Source organism: Diadema setosum, chromosome 8 (genome assembly GCF_964275005.1).
Source record: "Diadema setosum chromosome 8, eeDiaSeto1, whole genome shotgun sequence".
NCBI lineage: Eukaryota > Metazoa > Echinodermata > Echinoidea > Diadematoida > Diadematidae > Diadema > Diadema setosum.
The window spans coordinates 38039791-38058407 of record NC_092692.1 but is presented as its reverse complement, the minus strand read 5'-3'; the positions used below and the strand labels follow the sequence as shown (position 1 = coordinate 38058407).

General features: G+C 38.1%; 1 protein-coding gene across 1 annotated transcript in view; it reads right to left on the bottom strand.

Annotated features, from left to right (window-relative positions):
* The window catches only part of LOC140232247 (uncharacterized), a 30851-nt gene extending 22736 nt beyond the window's left edge, over window positions 1-8115 (bottom strand). The window contains exons 1-6 of the mRNA XM_072312380.1: window positions 7372-8115; window positions 4585-4744; window positions 3949-4127; window positions 2958-3065; window positions 1686-1794; window positions 389-486 (exon numbers count right to left, since the gene is read on the bottom strand). Coding sequence (XP_072168481.1) covers window positions 389-486; window positions 1686-1794; window positions 2958-3065; window positions 3949-4127; window positions 4585-4744; window positions 7372-8115 — 1398 coding nt within the window. The remainder of the gene's footprint in view (window positions 1-388; window positions 487-1685; window positions 1795-2957; window positions 3066-3948; window positions 4128-4584; window positions 4745-7371) is intronic.
* Window positions 8116-18617: the final 10502 nt, after the last annotated feature.

Genomic DNA, 18617 nt, shown 5'->3' with positions numbered 1-18617 from the left:
TTCTATTCTAAAACGAACGAACGAACGAACGAACAAACAAACAAACGAATGAATGAATAACGTAAAATCAAGGGGTGCGACTTCTTGTTCGTTCTGTTATGCACGGTCACATATTCATATTGTTTGTATATATATATATATGTATATATATATATATATATATATATATATATATATATATATATATGCACGGTCACATATTCATATTATATATATATATATATATATATATATATATATATATATATATAACATGAATATGTGACCGTGCATAACAGAACGAACAAGAAGTCGCACCCCTTGATTCTACGTTATTCATTCATTCGTTTGTTTGTTCGTTCGTTCGTTTATTTGTTAATTTGTTTGTTGTTATTGTTGTTGTTTTTACCGTTGGTCGTCTCTTGGATACCGCCAGATGAAGACACGAATTACTTTCGTTGTCCTGGTCTGAGAGGTAGGCTTGGAGAGGGATACCAAGTCTATCAGCTGTATTCGGAGAGAAAATGATCCAACAAAAATCTAGAATTTGATATCGCTCAGTTAGGCCTGTTCCTAATTACAATTTCTAGGTCTATTCCTTGGGCCTGTTTCTAATTACAACGATGTTTTGTGTTGGTTTTTGCTTTATCTACTCTTGTTTGGTTGCTCTTATCAACAATTTCTTTGCCTCAAATAACCGGAACTCCGCTAACAACATTGATGACATGCGTGATACATGTATATTAATGAGTAATGATAATCAGACCACAATATCCCATATGCATTGTTCATGTCTATCGAAGATGAACAGTACGCAAAGTAAACCTATAAGAGACTGATAACCCTTTCTTTACGAGGGACACACAATAGAATGCATGAAGTATGGTCAGCAAAACAAAGTTTGGATAAGGAGGGACTTTCGAGCAGGGACAGCGAAACATTTTTGTTTGTTTGTTTGTTTGTGTGGGGGGGGGGGGGGAGGGTCAAAAGTCAATGGTTACCAATCCCTCCCCTCCCCCCTTCCGCTGAGACGTGTAGAATTTAAAGGAGACCTCCGGATGATTTTCAGATTTTTACATTTGAACAACTATAAATTAGTTATACTGAGGACAGAGTTTCAGAATTTGTGATGATTGGGATGAAGAACAAGAATATTTTCAACATTTAGAATAAATTGCAATGAACAAGGATGATGACATGGCAGAGTTACCATAAGAATGCATGAGTTGGGGCTCAAGGAAGCAGAACAAAAGAAGAAGGCATGCATAGATTATACACAGGTGAACTCGCAAGCAAGCGGTATTGTAATGGAATTACACTGCTACATTTCTGAAATATGTGAACCTCCTATGTCATCATCCTTGTTCAGTGTAATTTGTTTAAGGTTTTTCAAAGTATTGTTTCTCAGCTCAAGAACCACAGTAAATCTATACATGGAGTTGTTGATTTATGTACTACATGATGTGAAATTATGAAAATCGTCTGGAATGTCCCTTTAAGGGCGGAATCTTCTTCTGGAAGTAATGGGTGCTGTGATTTCTTTTTCCGATTTCCCCGATTTTCCCCGATATTTTATCGACCAGAACAGGTACCCCTCCCCCATCCCCTATGGTTCCGCAGCCCCCTACTTTGGACAGTGTATACAACGCCATGGGGGTTACTGTGCCATCAGACACTCTAAGCCCACAAAGGATTAATCATCTCACCCCATTCCAGGAACAGGTCAATCAGGTCTTCGTGACCGCTGGTTACTGCCTTCATCAATGGTGTCATGTAGTTCACGTCCTTAGCTCTTATATCGGCACCGTGATCGGCCTGAAAAAAAGGACAATATTTCCATGAGTTATTTGTGAATTCAAAATAATATTCCGTCAAAGATAAACAAACAAAATAAATAAGCACCATCACTAGGGGGAAGGGGATATGAATGATAACCATTATGTTAAAATGGATGATTCCTGGGCCCTGATGTTTCATGAAGCTGTCAAAAAAGTTACGCGTGACTTTACGAACGACTTAGATATGGCAAGCCATGTGGGTTTCCAAATCATTATTAATTTCAATAGCTAAAGTTGAAATTTGCATATGATAATGATTATTCTCATATTTCAACACACGATTTTAGTTGAAAGTGCATTTTTCCCAATGTATATGAAATATTGACAAACAGTGGTAGTTTGTTAAAACGTAAGGGAAAGTTCGTAAAGTCATGCGCAACTTTACGAACAGCACTATGGAACAGGGCCCGGGACACTCTGTGAAATCTTTAGTTTTAGTCATCCGTGGCAAAGTAGACAATTGAGCATGAACAGAAAAGTACAGAAGCAGAAGGAATGTAAATAATACATTAACCAATTTGAAGATATTATATGCTATGCATGACAATATTCATGCAAACGCAACAGAAATACCCATATAATTAAGATTCAATCTTATCAAATCAAATCGAATCACTGAACATGATATAAGACAAGGATGTTCTGAAGCACAAATAATGTGGTCAAGGGTTTTTTACTCAACAATAGCACTGTGGTATATGACGGAAATATAAGAAGCTTTACTTCTGCCTTCACACTCATGCCTTTGGCAAATATAACACACTAATGCTCTACTGTGTAATCATACGCTCACCAGTAGATGCTCATATTATTTTGAACTTGCATTACAAACCCCACAAAAAATATCGGCAGACATGATTTTTTTTTTAATCACTTAAGCTTACTTTCTGAAAGAGAATGTTCTTTATATTTTAAGGTAAAATACAACTACTTTAAAGTAAAATATAACTCGGCGCGACGGAGTTTTTTTTTAATGCTTATCAAAAGAAGATATATTATGATACATACTTCAGTTTATTCATCGTGCTTTTGTTCGTATATACATGTGCTATATGATATCAAAAGAGAGGTAACTCGTGATTGGTCGCTTTATCATAATAAAACACTGAGCGAAACCACGTAAGCACAGGTTCAACTCACCAGCAGATTACAGAGGTCCCTGTTGCCGCTCATGGCGGCACAGTGCATGGGCGTGGCTTCCTCCGAATCTTTGGCGTTGACATTCGCCTTCCCCAGAGTAACCAGCACCTTCAGGTAAATATAAATACTAATGTTTGTTGCTCGACTAGTACTTTGTGATTGGCTGAATCGTTGTCATGTGACACCATTATGCAGATATAAAGGGCGCAATAATGATGTGTGATCATGGCGATATATATCAATAAACACACTGCTTTGATAATAAATATTGGATGCTCTCCGGGGCCTTGCTGGTCTCCATCTGCCGGTCAGCCTCCACGCCCTCCCCCTCTCCTTCACCCACCTTCCCAAACACACACACAAAACCCACTAACATAAACAAATGACATACTAGTACAAAGTATGAACTTGTGCCTTGGCCTCTTGTTTTGCCTGTAGTAATTTTACTGCATTGTTGATATTATACGAATTGATTTCAATCTCTATGATGATGACGTCAAAAACTCATACGCTTGACATAATTTTAAGTTTGCAGTTAGAATCGGAACATAATAAAGAGTCCTTGCACTCCCACTATAATGATGATGATGATCCACAGCATTTGTATAGCGTCATATATCTGTTGTAGAAACAGTCAAAGATGCAAACATGATATGAAATGATATAGTCCTTTCGATTTTTTTTCCTTCTTTGATTGTTTGGCTTTTTTTTTTTTTGCTTTGATTTTTCTTAATATTATATTAGGACACTATTTTTTTTAATATTTATTTCATTACTGTTTTTCGTGATCGATATCATTGAGTCAAATCTTTATACTGAAGTCAATGGGCGTGGTCAGTTTTTCGTTGTTTGTCGTTCATTGTTTTCATTCGACATATGATATAAATTCCCTTCGATCACGGGTTCACTTTCTATATGACTTCCGTTTCACCTTCTCACTGATAAAACACTCCCTGACAACAACGACACACCCATCAACTGATTTGGTTACCCGTGAAACGTTCATGTTTCCCCTCCTCGCGCCGATGTGCAGCGGCGTCGCGCCAGTGATCGTCGTGCTCTCGACGTTGGCGCACCGGGCCAGCAGCACGTGAGCGACGTCGACGCTATTCACACGTGCCGCCGCGTGGAGAGGAGTGGCCTGAGTGTCCAAGTTTTTCACCTCCAAATCTGCGTCGATCAGAAGCAATTAACAGACGTCACGGGCATACAGAAAGCAGTCATGTTGAAGACTGTATCTCTTTTGTTGTAAACATTGACAAGGTTATTAGTAAAATACCAATAGAGTATCATCAGCACAACACATCATAACATAAAATCACATGGCAAAACATTATATTGCATAACATAATGCACCACATTAAAAAGAATTACATCATAACGTAAGACAATATAACATAACATAACATAACATAACATAACATAACATAACATAACGTAACGTAACATAGCATACTTAAGATAGATTGAAAAAAGAGAGATGACTTTACATAAAGTGTACTAGTATACCTTTTAATCACCCCGTGCAAAGGCTTGAGAACGAAATACAGTGACGTATAACTGCAAACATATTTTTACAAATTTGCACCAAATTTGCCATCGGTTTAAAAAATGACCTTTGACCTACCAGCCCGCCTGTGGAGCAACTCCCTCGCGATGTAATCGGTGTTACTCAGTGCGGAATAGTGGAGTAGGGCCATGTTTCTCTTGTCCAACTTGTTCAGGTTAAAGGAAGTATTTTGGTCCAGGAGTTTTGTCAGTCGCTCCTTGTCACCACTTTTGACCGCCTAGGTGGACAGAAACAAAGTCAAGATTTTTGTTTGTTTGTTGTTGTTTTTTTTTTTCTCGGAAAAAGATTTGTAGCAATAACTTTGAATTGGGCGCTGTCTCGTTTATATCCTGGCAATTTCTAACTGCCTATAGACACGATAGATGAACAGAAACGAAGTTACGAGTCTTTCTGCTTTCCTTTTTTATCTGGTCATTTGCGTCAAAGTTTTATGAAATGTGTTGGTCTTGTCACATTTCTGACCCTTAGAAAGACAAAATGAATCATAAAGTACCAGTCTAGAAAAAAAAAACAACAACAAACATGTGAAAGTCAAATTTAACACATTAGAACATTTGCATTTTTCGCAGGCGTTAAATCAACAAACACAAATCCGTCATGCGTGTTACTGATTGACTTAAAGAGGCGGAATACACTCTTCATTTCAATCTATAAGAACTAAGGTTAGTTTGGGATTGATTCGCGTTATGAAATCTTATGCATACAAATATATCAAATGATACAGCCTGGTTTAAGAGATCCCTGTCTGTGCAAGTACGGCTTTGAAAATGAATATTTTACTCTGTAAAGAACGTTTTGTTATTCTATAGCATATAATGATGAAGCAGATCCTAGTCAAATGATTGGTTGAAAGCTTATGCGAGACAAGGGTTTTATTCTATATAGCCTATCAAGTAATTTCGCTTATGACCGATCGTACAGTAAGTACAATGTCCGGTCATTAGCACTGTCACGTCGCTATGGCGATGGAGCGAAATCTCATTGTTTTATATCCTGACGAATATGGCTATACCGGGGTATTTAAAACGCCTATTTGAAATTCTTCCAACAACTACAACTACAACCACAACTACTCTGCTTCATCATTTTATAAAACAAATAATACACATTATTTTGTTCGGGTATCAGTATAATTGCCCGTGCAATTCGAAACAGTCCAAACATCAACGGCTATAGCCTCGGACGTTTGAGACTATTCGAAAAGTACCTTGCGAAATGCCTTCATTAATTGATGTGTATTATTCGTATATTATTCAAATACCCAAATTTCAACGGGTGCCTGTCACGAGACCGAAACCCACGAGTCATAAAGCCCATTAGTCATACAGCTCACGAGTCTTAAAGCCCATGAGTAATACAGCTCACGAGTCATACAGCCCATGAGTTCGAGACTAACCTAACAAGGCCCACGAGACCGACACATTTAGCCCCGTGTTGTATCTGTCGAACTCGTAGGTTGTTTTTACCTCGTGTCGAACTAATGTGCTTTATTTGCCTAGTGTCGAAGTCATGGGTTGTATGACTCGTGAGCTGCATGACTCAAGGACCTGTTTTCAATGTCGAACTCGTGGGCTGTATGACTCGTGGGTGTCGGTCTTGTGGGATGACCCCATGATGACCCCGAGCCAGACTGACGGGATGTGAACGATGCCGATAAACTGTAACTCAGGAAATCAGGCCTAGAACTTATCAGGCAGCTAACCTTGAATTGTCCGAGCTATAGACGAGTTATATCTACGTACATTAGGCCAAGAGTCCAAGAGGACTATCAATGTTTATTATCGGGATAGGAAAGATAATATGACATTTGACAGTACATATTATATTAGTATATGTTTAAATGTATGATATGAGTGCATGCTTGTGTGCGTTGTTAACCCATGAATTCATATTTCAAACAATGCGTCTTTTATCCATTGCAGATGCAAATTGTATTAATTTAAAATGATGGGTTGGGTGTTTGTTTGTCCGTTTGTTTGTTTGTTGTTGTTGTTGTTTGTATTTTGTGTGATCATGTCTACGACCAAACTTTGATGTTTGATTTTAAAAAAAAAATCGAAAAGCTCCATCGTAGGTACAGTAGAATTATGTAGAATGATCATACTGATAAATCACGAGCATGATAAAAATATCAATATGACTATTGTTATATCCATTAATACAAGACTTCAAATAATTGCGAATATAAACCGTTAATATCCATCAATACAGGCTCATTTGATCATGTAAGGCACCAATACACACAAAAAAAGGTTTATTGAGTGCATGGGTATGCTACTAGAAACAGGAAATGTCATATAAGTACAAAATACAAAAGTAGACTGACGAATAACTTGTGTCTTGTGTGTGGAACGTAGACCGCGTGCCTGAATAGCCAATACATCCACTTCAGTATCCCAACGGAGTAACCGTAACCCACCTACCCGCTCCTTAGGAGCTCAAAGGCATAATTTACCATTTGCAGATGAAAAAAACAAACAGCATTAGTGCTTTAAAAGAGTTCTAAAATGTGAGTTATGGATAGAAACAACCACTGTAAAGATTTGCATCCGTATTATCAATGTTAACAATGTGAACAATAGTTATAATAGAAATTTTTCCAGACTAAAAACCGTCTACAGTTATGGTTTATTAAGAAAAATACTAATATTTCCTTATATTTTAGGCTTTATTATTGGTAGGATGTTTTGTGATACAACAGACCTGCACATATGCATCATAATATTTATTATGTGATATCTTCAATTTTTTTAAATCACTGCTCCCAAAGGTAAACTGGACCTTCAATATGTACGTAGCTTGAATTTTCTATGGATGAGAATAAAGAGGAAATTTACGGCTTACCTCCATTAACTTGACGTGGAGATGCGGGGAGTGGTTTCTGTCTAGGTTCTTCTTCTTGGTCGCTATCAACTTTGCCTTCATCCCTGAAAACAAAGACTCCGTGGAAGACAGACCTTTGGATTTCACTGTCACCTTGTCACCGTCCACTTCCTCGAGGATGTTGCTGAATATCGACGGCTGTGTGGACTTGGAGTCGGGCTTGTTCTGGTCCTCCGTCCGGACATTGCGGTGGACATCGGCCATGGACTTCTGTCGGAAGTCGAACTTGGAGTTGGTCAGGACTCTGCGAGATCGCTCCTGATGTCGTCGATAGGGGGCCGTTGTGGTCGTCTTCGACTCTGGTCGTGCTGTGTGGCGGAGGTCACCCGGTGTCTGTGTGCCGATCTGACTCTGGTCTTCGTCGTCTTCCTCGTCGTTCGTTTGGTTCTGCCGCCCGAGGTCGTTCTCAGAATCTTCGACCTCCCTCATCTTCAGACCTCTCTTGCTGAAGCGTCGCTTCATCGCCATCTCTCGACTTTCAGTGCTGTGTGCATATGACGTCTTCCTCTCGCCAGACGATACCAGTGTCGAACTCACCCTCCGTGACGCGGAGAATACAGATAGATTGATAGCCGAAGGTTCGACATCCGTGACAGCGACATCGTGTTCCTCCTCGTAATTCGAGATGCTGTTGTCACTGAAGCTGCTCGATTGTCTGATGTTGACATCCTTTGGCAGTATTTGCGATTTGTCGGAGTTCCACATGTTGTTTGTCACGTTGAACAGCTACGATGACTTTCTTTTCCTAATCGTGGAAGCGAAACAAAAGGATACGTTGTTTAAAAAAAATAAAGTGTTTACATTGGTTTAGGATCGTCTCAAAGCATGTGCTGGACGACGAAAATGATGGGAGATTCAGTCTGACGGACTCAAGTACAAGAGAACTTGGTTCAGTTCATTTCAAAAGTATGAAGTCATTGCAGTATGTGACAAAGTCGATATCTATTAAGTGTCATTAAAATTAAGATTCAGTTAAGATTCAGTTAGGATTCGTTCTGATGGATGCCAAGTAAGTAACCAAGGAAAAGGAGTCATTATAACGAAAGGAGTTCAATCACTGTCACAAAGCTACTGCTCACCACCATCAGCACTAGTCTTTGTGACAATGACGATGGGGAAAAAAAAATGTTATTGCACTAAGTTATGATAGATATCATCGTCTTTTTATACAATAATTTTCATCATTATCGACTTTTGCATAATGAATTTTGATACAATCAGCATTATCCACTTGATAGAAAATAAGGGGCAATACAATTTGAGACAAAACCACCTATTCAAAAAAAAAAAAGGTTTGAATAGGGTGATGCAAAGTACGCAATGATCTCGTTCTGAGTTTAGAAGATGATATAACTGCAGAGATTTATATCTTGCTAATTTTGAAGACATATTGGCAGAAGTCGCAGGCAAATCAAAAGTAGAGCTAGAATGTCTCCGTAATGTGGACGTAGGTAACTCATCTAATGGCGCTCATTGGAGACCGTGACAGATTCATTTTGACCACTTGGCTGTGACGTCAGAAGCTTCTCGCTTACGTAATACACTTTATTAGTTTTATAACATCTATTGCCATCAGGCTCTCGCAGTGTATATCAAAGACGTACCATACTATTTTCTTCACGATTTTGCTCAACCCTGCCAGCCACGTTATGTCATCAACCTTCCTTTAATACATGGAACTTGATCTTTTGTATGAATACAATGATCCAATCTCTCTACATAGCAGCGATTATTATTTTCTACGCAAACGACGACACGGAAATTCCGATCTCTCTCTCTCATTTTCTGATTGACTTACATGTACTACTCTGATATTTGCTAGAGAAACCCAAAACAATTTGCTCCTTATTTTATACGCTTACATTTTTCCGTTGAGTTTGTACATGAGATGTCACACAAAGAGCGTTTAAATGCGGCATGTCATGTATATGTTTACCAAGTGCATTGAGTAAACTGCCAAGTGAATTATGGGTCAAAATCATGTCAGGCAGTGAACTCCTGGATCTTATACTGCCATTTGTAGAATCACTTTCTACCCCACATGCCCTTATAGTGGGTCCTACGTACAGAGTTAGTCAGAATCACGAACTTCCCAGCTGGAAAGCTTTGACCTTTGACCTTAGAAATGGACACAGACGTACGGGTCATCTTCGGACTCTTTCGACCCCCCCCCCCCCTAAAAAAAAATAATAATAATAATAAATGAACGTTGAGCTATGTATACATTTCTTCATTGGCGGATGAATGGCCGGATAATATACGTACCTGTATCTCATGTAAGCTACAACGCATATAACTATCAAAGGAAACCTGTAAACTTCGAGCTTGTTTTTTGACATCTAGTACAGACATCAAATTCCATGCGAGTACAGTAACTGTACCAGCAGTCTGATAAAACTGACAAAAATTGACTTTGACTTCACAACCACAGGAATTATAAAATGCCTTCAACCTTTTGCAAGAAACAGAAATCGACGAATGTATAGTAAACGATCAAGTATTTTTGTAAAAAGTTGTGTACAGAACGTCCCACTTCATGCATATCTTAATAAATCTATATATTCTTGACCAAATGTGGATTAACAGTAATAATTTCTACGACGTGTACTCATATAATCATTATTCAAAAAGTGTTTCACCCAGACCAATTTCTGTGATTTTGCATAAGTACAAGGATCAGAAATCGAAATGCTCAAATTGTTTCACAATGATTATTTAATATTATGGAAAACAGAAGCTCCTCAATGTGTGTTAAATGAATTTAAAAATGTCAAATGATTGAAACTCTGAAGATTTGGTATGAATATAGACATTTAATATTTAAAGAAATGAATTTAACCAAGTTTCATAAGCAAGATTCCATTTGGTATAATAAGCATGTGAGTTTAAGACATAGACCATATTTTTACTATCATGCTTGGTATGAAAGAGGTATTTTGTATGTTTCTCACTTGTATAGGGGTGCCAATTTTGTGAAGACTTTTGAAGATTTAGTACTGGAATATGTCATCCATATAACGGACCGTCGCAAGTACAATTCCCTGATGAATAGTTTGTTTTTGGATTGGTATACAGATCAGCATGACGTCAATGAAAACATCTTTGATAAAATTGTTTCTGAGTTGGTTAGAAAATACAAAGTACCTAAACATGCATATTCTTTGTTACGAAATACAGACTATTTGTCTCAGAACAAGGTTAAAAACAAGTGGGAAGAATGTCTTGGTTTGGATGGAAATGATACTGATTGGCTCGCAATACATAGAAACAATTTTAATTGTACATTAGATACCAAGTTAAGGTCTTTTTATTTTAAAATATTTCAAAACACAATAGCCCTCAACTCATTTTTGTATAAAATTGGTCGAAGTGATTCTCCATTGTGTTATTTTTGTAAGAAGTTTCCTGAAACCTTGAAACATATATTTTGCGATTGTACAGTAGTTGCTCACATTTGGAAAAGGCTGTCTGATTGTATTGACAACATGATTAACAAGAGAGTCATTACAGTATATTTTTATTTTAATTACCCATTTGGTGTTGATACTGGAAATAGGCACGACAAATGTATTACTTTTTTATTCTTATGTATGAAATATTATATAATATCGTTGCAAATTTCAGCAGGTAGATTTAAATATTCAATCCTTTATGTCTATTGTTCGAATGAAACAAAAAAAAATTGAATATGAAATAGCTGAGAAAAGGGGTAAATTGGGCTCTCACTTTAAGAAATGGACGCTTTCATTTATATAATAGTTTGATTCCTCTTCCCCCTACGTGCGCACATGTACCACAGTGATGAATCAGTAAAGGAATCATATTTTATTCCAATTTTGTGCAGACATGGGTAATATGCAGTGGAGCCCCACCTAGGCAAGGTTGTTTAGTGTTTTTGGAGTGAACGATGGGGCATTTGCCCTTGTTATTATGTTAGAGAGATTGGTGGGAAGCTTACTTTAGTCGACAAATCTGTATTGATTCTTTTCTCTTTCAAAAGTGGCACCCAGCCAGTATGTCTCAAATTATTGTGAATGCTTTTCCCTGTTATTGTGTGATTTCAACACGTGTAATGGTTATTTATAGAACGTGATTTATTTCCTTGGCTCTTGTTATGGTGGGACTCCACTGCATGTATTATGCAGGGAGACATTTGCGTTGTGTTGTCTTGTCTTGTCTTGTTGTGTGTTCATTTATGCTCTATTGAGCATTATACATGTACTTTCATATTATATGTATGATATGTATTTTGTTTCATGGCAAATGATTAAGTTTTTAATAAAAACAGAAATACAAAAAAAAAAAAAACTCTACGACGTGTAGACCACTTTGACCCCTGTGAACTGATTGAAGATCATAATAATTAGAGCCACAGGATTACAATCCGTAAAGTGCATGGCTATGAGTCGCATAGTTATTCGTCTTACGAAATTCTATCCTAGCCGTGACACAGCCGTGACAGCCGAGGGACAGGTGACATTATACTTCGTCAAAGTTCTGTTCTTTTATCGCAGCGAAAAACTCCACTTCTCATCAAATAGTATATCATCGTTAGTGTCATTTTCGTATTTCTTTAACTGTAAGTTTGTTACAAGATATCATATGTGCGTGATGAAAAACACAGAATACCTTCCCTACCCCTTAATTTTCCTGGACACCAAATTGAAGAAGCAAATCTCAGTCATCTGCACTCAGTTTTGCCTGCTTTTCAAAACAAAGTCAACTTCCTCACTCTTACCCACCAGTTGCGATATTCCGTCAATGGTGTTCATCTAACGTAGAGATCCATTGTAAATCCACAAACATCCAGATTAGCTGGTCGACCATTTTGTCCAGAGTCAACGTGAAATGGCGGAAGAACTCTACCGATGATGAGTTTTGGCTAGGAGCCGTTCACCTCTTTTAGCTTCTGTTCTGCACCTTTCTCAGTACATTGTTACAATGCACTTCCCATTCGTTCCCACAAACACACTCACGCCCGTAATCTCTCTCCCTCGCTCTTCCTGTTCCCAGTGTTACGAAACGCAGAAATGGAACTACAATATTAATGCATTATTGTGGTCGCAGAGATTTATTGTGAACGCACATCAGCGCGCACTCGCTCGATTTCTGACGTTCAATCGTGTAATCTGTGTGAACAATAGGTGGGGTGAGCGAGTCGCCCTGGTGTACAAATGACGCAGTTGCTGGTGTTCTTTTTGTAACCCACCAACCATGCCAAAAGCTTTTGTTTACCCGTAGTCTTCTGTTTACTTTAAAGGCATCCAGTGGTAGAACTTTCCCTGACTGCTCAGAGGAAATACAACATGTCCAATTGTTTTTACTCCCCATGTGAAATACGTTTTGAGCCACCCCCTCTTTTAGTTTCGAACAAAAATTGAAAGATGAAAGTATTATGGAAACCCACGCTTACACTAAATTTCACAGAATGAAATATTAGGCGATATTATCAGATATGAATAGATATACCCGGATACAAGTGATGTAATTTTAGCCCGTTGAGGTCGAGTTCCGAGTATATTCGGGCAAATATCCATGGGAAATGTGTGTTGTATAATAACAAAATCAGCCCGTCCTTAACGGGCAAGAGAATGATCAATGATCACCATAATTAAGCGGGAGCTATACTGATCAATATTGCAACATACGTAGGTCGCCCTGTTTACTGTATATTTGTTGCTGTTTTTGAAATTTCATTAGAGATGTACTATTTTTTCCCTTAAAAAAATGGTGTCTGCACTCTCATCTTGTTTTTTTGTTTTGCCTTGTTTTTTCTAGTTCGTGTTATTAGGAGAGTTACTACGTTGTATTGATACATACCGGACATTCACACGTACCGAGTTTACTTAATTTGAATTAATTTTCCAATTAAACAAACGCAAATCAATTTTCTAATTGAACAAATTTGCCGTGTGAATGGAAATTGGAATTGCGTATAACAAGGGTGATGAAACTTGATTACAAACTTTAGTTTCTAATTAAGTTTGTGATTAAGCAACGCGGTACGTGTGAAAACGTCCAAAGTCTAATATCTTAAGTAGAGAATTGTAAGCAAGAGTGACAGAATAAGAAAATCTATAGTTTGTTTCATGCCGGTATCTAAACGTTGGTACATGACAATCTATGGTTCAAATTGATTTCTGTTTGGTTCATAGTTCAAATGTTATTTTGCAAGTTCCTACCTGGGTTTATAGCACACAATTACTCTCCAACAGCCAACGAAAGATAATTTCAGTCTCTATTCACTTACAGTGTGAGTTTTCTTCAAGCTGAATCGTTACTTTTGTTAATTCAATCGAAACATTACGTAATCTTCTTTTTTATCAAGCCAGGCATTTCCTATCATACCTATTTTATCATAATATCACGATTATTAAGGAACGAAACAATTAGCCCTCTACCTTTAAAATGACGCGATACGATTTTAGTGATAAAAATCAATCCAAGCAATATTTGGCAGATATTGATTTTGATGATTCACTTTGAAATTCTACAGTTTGTTTGTTTGTTTGTTTGTTTGTTTGTTTGTTTTTTTGTTCGTCGTAGACCCTTACGGTTTTCAAAAATGTATCAAAATGCACATGGGGGCGGAAATGGGTTCGTGAAATTGTGTCGGTAATGGATTGTAAACGAGCAATCAATTTGAAGCTATGTATTGGTGTTAATTGCGTCTGAGGTAAATGTGTGTGTGTTAGTGGGTGTGTAAACATAATATTCTTTCGATGTTACCACTTCTAGAATATCGAATAGCAAAGCAGGTTTCAGGAATGATGACGGTTGATTCCATTACTGAGGCCGTAGGAGGCTTTCAAACACACATATTATAACAATTTGCACCAGTTCTCATTTTCTGTTTCTTGTCCACCTAAATATAGGAGATGTGTCAATAGACGATATTGAAAAGTGGTCTTGTCTCGAAGTGACAAAGAACGGATTAGGCTCAGGCAACTGCAATATGGCTTCTTCTTTATGCTATATGCTGTCGTGGGGTACCACGTTGTATAAGGCAAATTAGGGAGCGAGAATGCATAGGTCAACATGTGCATCATCCTATGTATGTCCGTAGTCACGACCTGTCGTCAAAGATGTCCATCAGGCAATAACAGGATGGAAAATGTGGTGAATGGGAATAAAGTAAAACCTTCTCAAAAAGGCGATGACGCTATTGTAATTAGTCAGACCTTTCCACGCAAGTACTTTGTTTATTGCAAGAATGTTTCTTTCCTATAAGTGACTATGTATACATCGTTTCTGTAATGTTGTCTCTCTATCATACAGTAACCTCGAAACCTTATTCTTTCCCATGCCCAATCAGCATATTTCTTAGAGTAGCTAAAGCCCACCATTTGGCACTATTTGCATAGGAAGAGGGTGAATCTTTTGTCCAGGTTACCAGGTGCCTTTGTGAACGCCAAAAGATCTGGTTCCCAAAAGCCCAGATGAGAGGAAGACATCCCCCCCCCCCCAAAAAAAAAGTATTTGCTGTAAGTCTGAGCAAACAAAACCGAGGGAAACTTTAAATGGGCCAAGGCACTCTATAACACCGCTTCTCCAATGTGGCACACTTGTATAAGCTTTCCTTGGCAGACCCAACAGTGAAAGAGTGACAGCCCTACGTACAAACTGGAAAAAAAAAAAAAAACAACAAAAAAACAAAACAAAGTGTGCCTAACAGATTAAAGTGCGATTTCAGACAATGTCGAAGTTGGTTGTAGAATAAAACGAAAAATGTCAGACGAGCAAAATGGTAAAAGTTTCAGCAAAAGAGACTCAAACTAAGAGGGTAATGGAATATCTATTGCAACTGATTGACAAATTGCCCTACATCGACGTAAATAAGCACTGAATTGATAAGTGTTTTAGTAGTACCCATGATAAAAAATCATGGGCGTACATACTCGAGCAGGATTCGAACCTACGACCTCCTGAACGTCGATGTAGGACAATTTGTCAATCAGTTGCAATGAAAACATCTCGACGGAAGAATTTCGTGAATTTGAGGAATATTTATTGTTCACACATTTTCATTCAATTGTAATACTAATTTGGTTGCGACATCATTGAGAGACATATTATCATGTCACCAACCCATAACTCCCATCGGTTTGTGCTCATAAAAAGTGACCTTTCCAAACATTTCGTCTCTTATTTTCCATAATCATACACAACTCTCTTCCCTTATGAGGCACAATTGCTATATTGATGCAGTACATCATACGTTTATTGCGAATAAGGAGAGGTTTTCGTGTTGAGTTCGTCTCACAAGAGGGGATATTTAATGGATATTAATGTGTGTGGGTCATTGGGACACTTGTTACGTCATCATCTCACCTTCATGGCATACGTATGTGGTTTGTATACTAGAAACCAAAGCAGCAAACACAAGCAAAAACAAAACAAAATAAAACAAACACACGCAACAGCAATGTCACTGTCTTACATTTTCTTCTACCATTCAGATTTTTTGACTTGATTCTATTCACAAAAGCTAACTAGAATTCTATTTTACCACTACTTCATCAGAAACCAGTATTTCATCTGAAAACAAAAGACCTGGCTCCAATTTTCGCGTGATAAAATTAGAGTATCACAAGAAAAACCTATTGTTTTAATGTTTGCGTTGCTCAGAGATGATCGGTCAGCAGTAAGGAATAAAAAAAAACGCAAATTTATTATTTAATGTAAAAATCATGAATCTTGATTGTTTTGAATACTCTTTAAGTGATGGGCAGGGTAGCAGGACAAGAAATTATGACAAGAAGACAGAGGTAGTTAGTTATCTGACGCTTATTTATTTTATATGCCATCAGTGTCAATGATACGAAAATATCCGATTGTAACCACAAGATCATGATGATCAAGCAGCGTTTTGCATGAATCGCATGAACCAATTTCAAAGTTCTTTGCGATGCCATGTCAGTGCGCTTGGTGGCCGTTTCCTCTGTTGCGCGTTACGAGCTCGACACCCACGATTCATACAGCCTACGAGTTACACAGCCTACGAGTCATACAACCCACGAATTATACAGCCTGCATGCGAGTCATACAGCCAACGAGTCATACAGTCCATGTGTATACAGTCTATAATTCATTTACAGCCCACTATAGACGCTATTGGTGCCGAAGGCCTGTTTTACTTGGTGTCTAGCTCGTGGGGCTGTATGACTCGTGGACTTTTTTTTTCAGTAGCTCGTGGGCCGTATGACTCGTGGGTTTCGAGCTCGTGGGATATATCCCCGTTTTCTTCAGTTGCCGTCAAGACAATCTCAAGGAAATGAAATTAGATATACATATATTCTGTTTACTGCGACGCAAAACAATGACCAGCGAAACGCGGCTGTGCGACAAGCTATGATGCAGATAAGTGCGCTTACATCTCCATAAATCTTTTGCTCTTGTTTTGTACCAGATAATGTGTTGCACTTTCAAGAAGTGTAGTGTACGTACCGTCGACTCAACATAACAAAGAAGAGCAATCATAGATTTGTCGTACACTTTACATCAAAGCTTGGCATTTTCTCTATAACAACTTTGCCAGTTATAATGTCCAGGGTAACGAAAATTTATGAAAAGTTAAATGGATTTGAATACAGAATCGTTTGAGTTCCTAAACCATGACTACGTTGCTGTCTCAGAATAATGTGACACACAGGGGGTTTACACCATGGCACATAAAGAGTTAAATACAGTTCAGTGACAGTAGACACACATGTATGCTGGAGCATCACTGTGCTCATGAATATAACGGTTAGAATATCAGGGCCCTATTTTTTTGATAAGTTAAAATTGATTTTGATTTCTCTCATAGGTCTATTTCTTTCTCTTTTATGAGGGGATAGAGTGCAATTAGATTTCTGGTGAATTTGGTTATCCTGCTGTTAACTTCTTCCTCCAAAGATGTCAAAGTGTGTATTATACACAACAATTCTGAGACCAGTGCTTCTGTATGGCAGTGAAACTTGGACACTTACTTCAAAACTGAAGAGTAGAATCCAGGCAACCGAGATGAGGGTTCTCCGTCTCATCTATGGGGTTACCAGAAGAGATCGGGTTCGCAATGAAATCATCAGACAAACCCTCAAGGTAGAGTTAGTTCTGACCATCATAGAAAGGAACCTACTACAATGGTATGGACATGTAGAAAGGATGCCAGACTCTAGGGATGTCAAGAGGATCCACAAATGGAAACCAAACAAGAAGCGGCCAATTGGGAGACCAAGGAAGAGATGGGAAGACCAAATCAAGGAGATTGCCCGAAGGGAGGAGATGGATTTTAACACAGTTAAAACCATGGCTCAAGACAGACAAACTTGGCGAAGACTCATACGGAGGCTGTCAACTGACAGGCCAACTGGCCTACAGGCATCCGGATGAGAAGTGAGAAGATCATAAGTCTATATAGCAGCCTGTGTGTTACGGAAATTCAAAATCGAAAAAACAGGCCACAGATCTTTGGTCTATAGTTCCGATTTTACTCCCGGTTTGGATAAATCAACGAGAGAATAGATTTGACACCTCAATCTTTATTTTTTCCTTCAGTGTTATTAAGAAATTTCATTGAATAACATGCACATTCACATACACACATACACGCACGCGCGCGCACACAACCCACAAACACATAGGCCTACATATAAAACACGCAAACATACATATTATTATTACAACAGAGCAAATTCTTAACGTGACACCTTGATTCACTTTATTACAGACGCCGATTCACATAAGTTGTAACTATAGCCGACAACCACATGAACGCACACACGCAAACATATATACACACACACACACACACACACACACACACACACACACACACACAAATTCATATGATACACACACTTATCCTGTCTACATACTAATTATTTTTATGTATCACCCTATTGCACTCTTACACTTGATTGTAAAAACTTTGGACATTTGCATTCCTGAAGTTTGGTTTGTGTGAGTGTTGCCATACACGCCTCCAATACCCACCAGCCTTACCCGTTGCAAAGCTATTAGTCGCCATCCTCTCCGAGGTTAATACTTATTCATGTCAGTGATGATTGTCATTTACAACCTCCTCATCTCTCTATTCAATATCATAATGTCTACAAGATCTCCCTTGATTGGCTATGAACAAGGACGATCGACGCTTTAATATACGTCAACGCTTAAACGTCAATGTTAAGAAAAAACAACAACAAAGCACTCCAGCCATTATT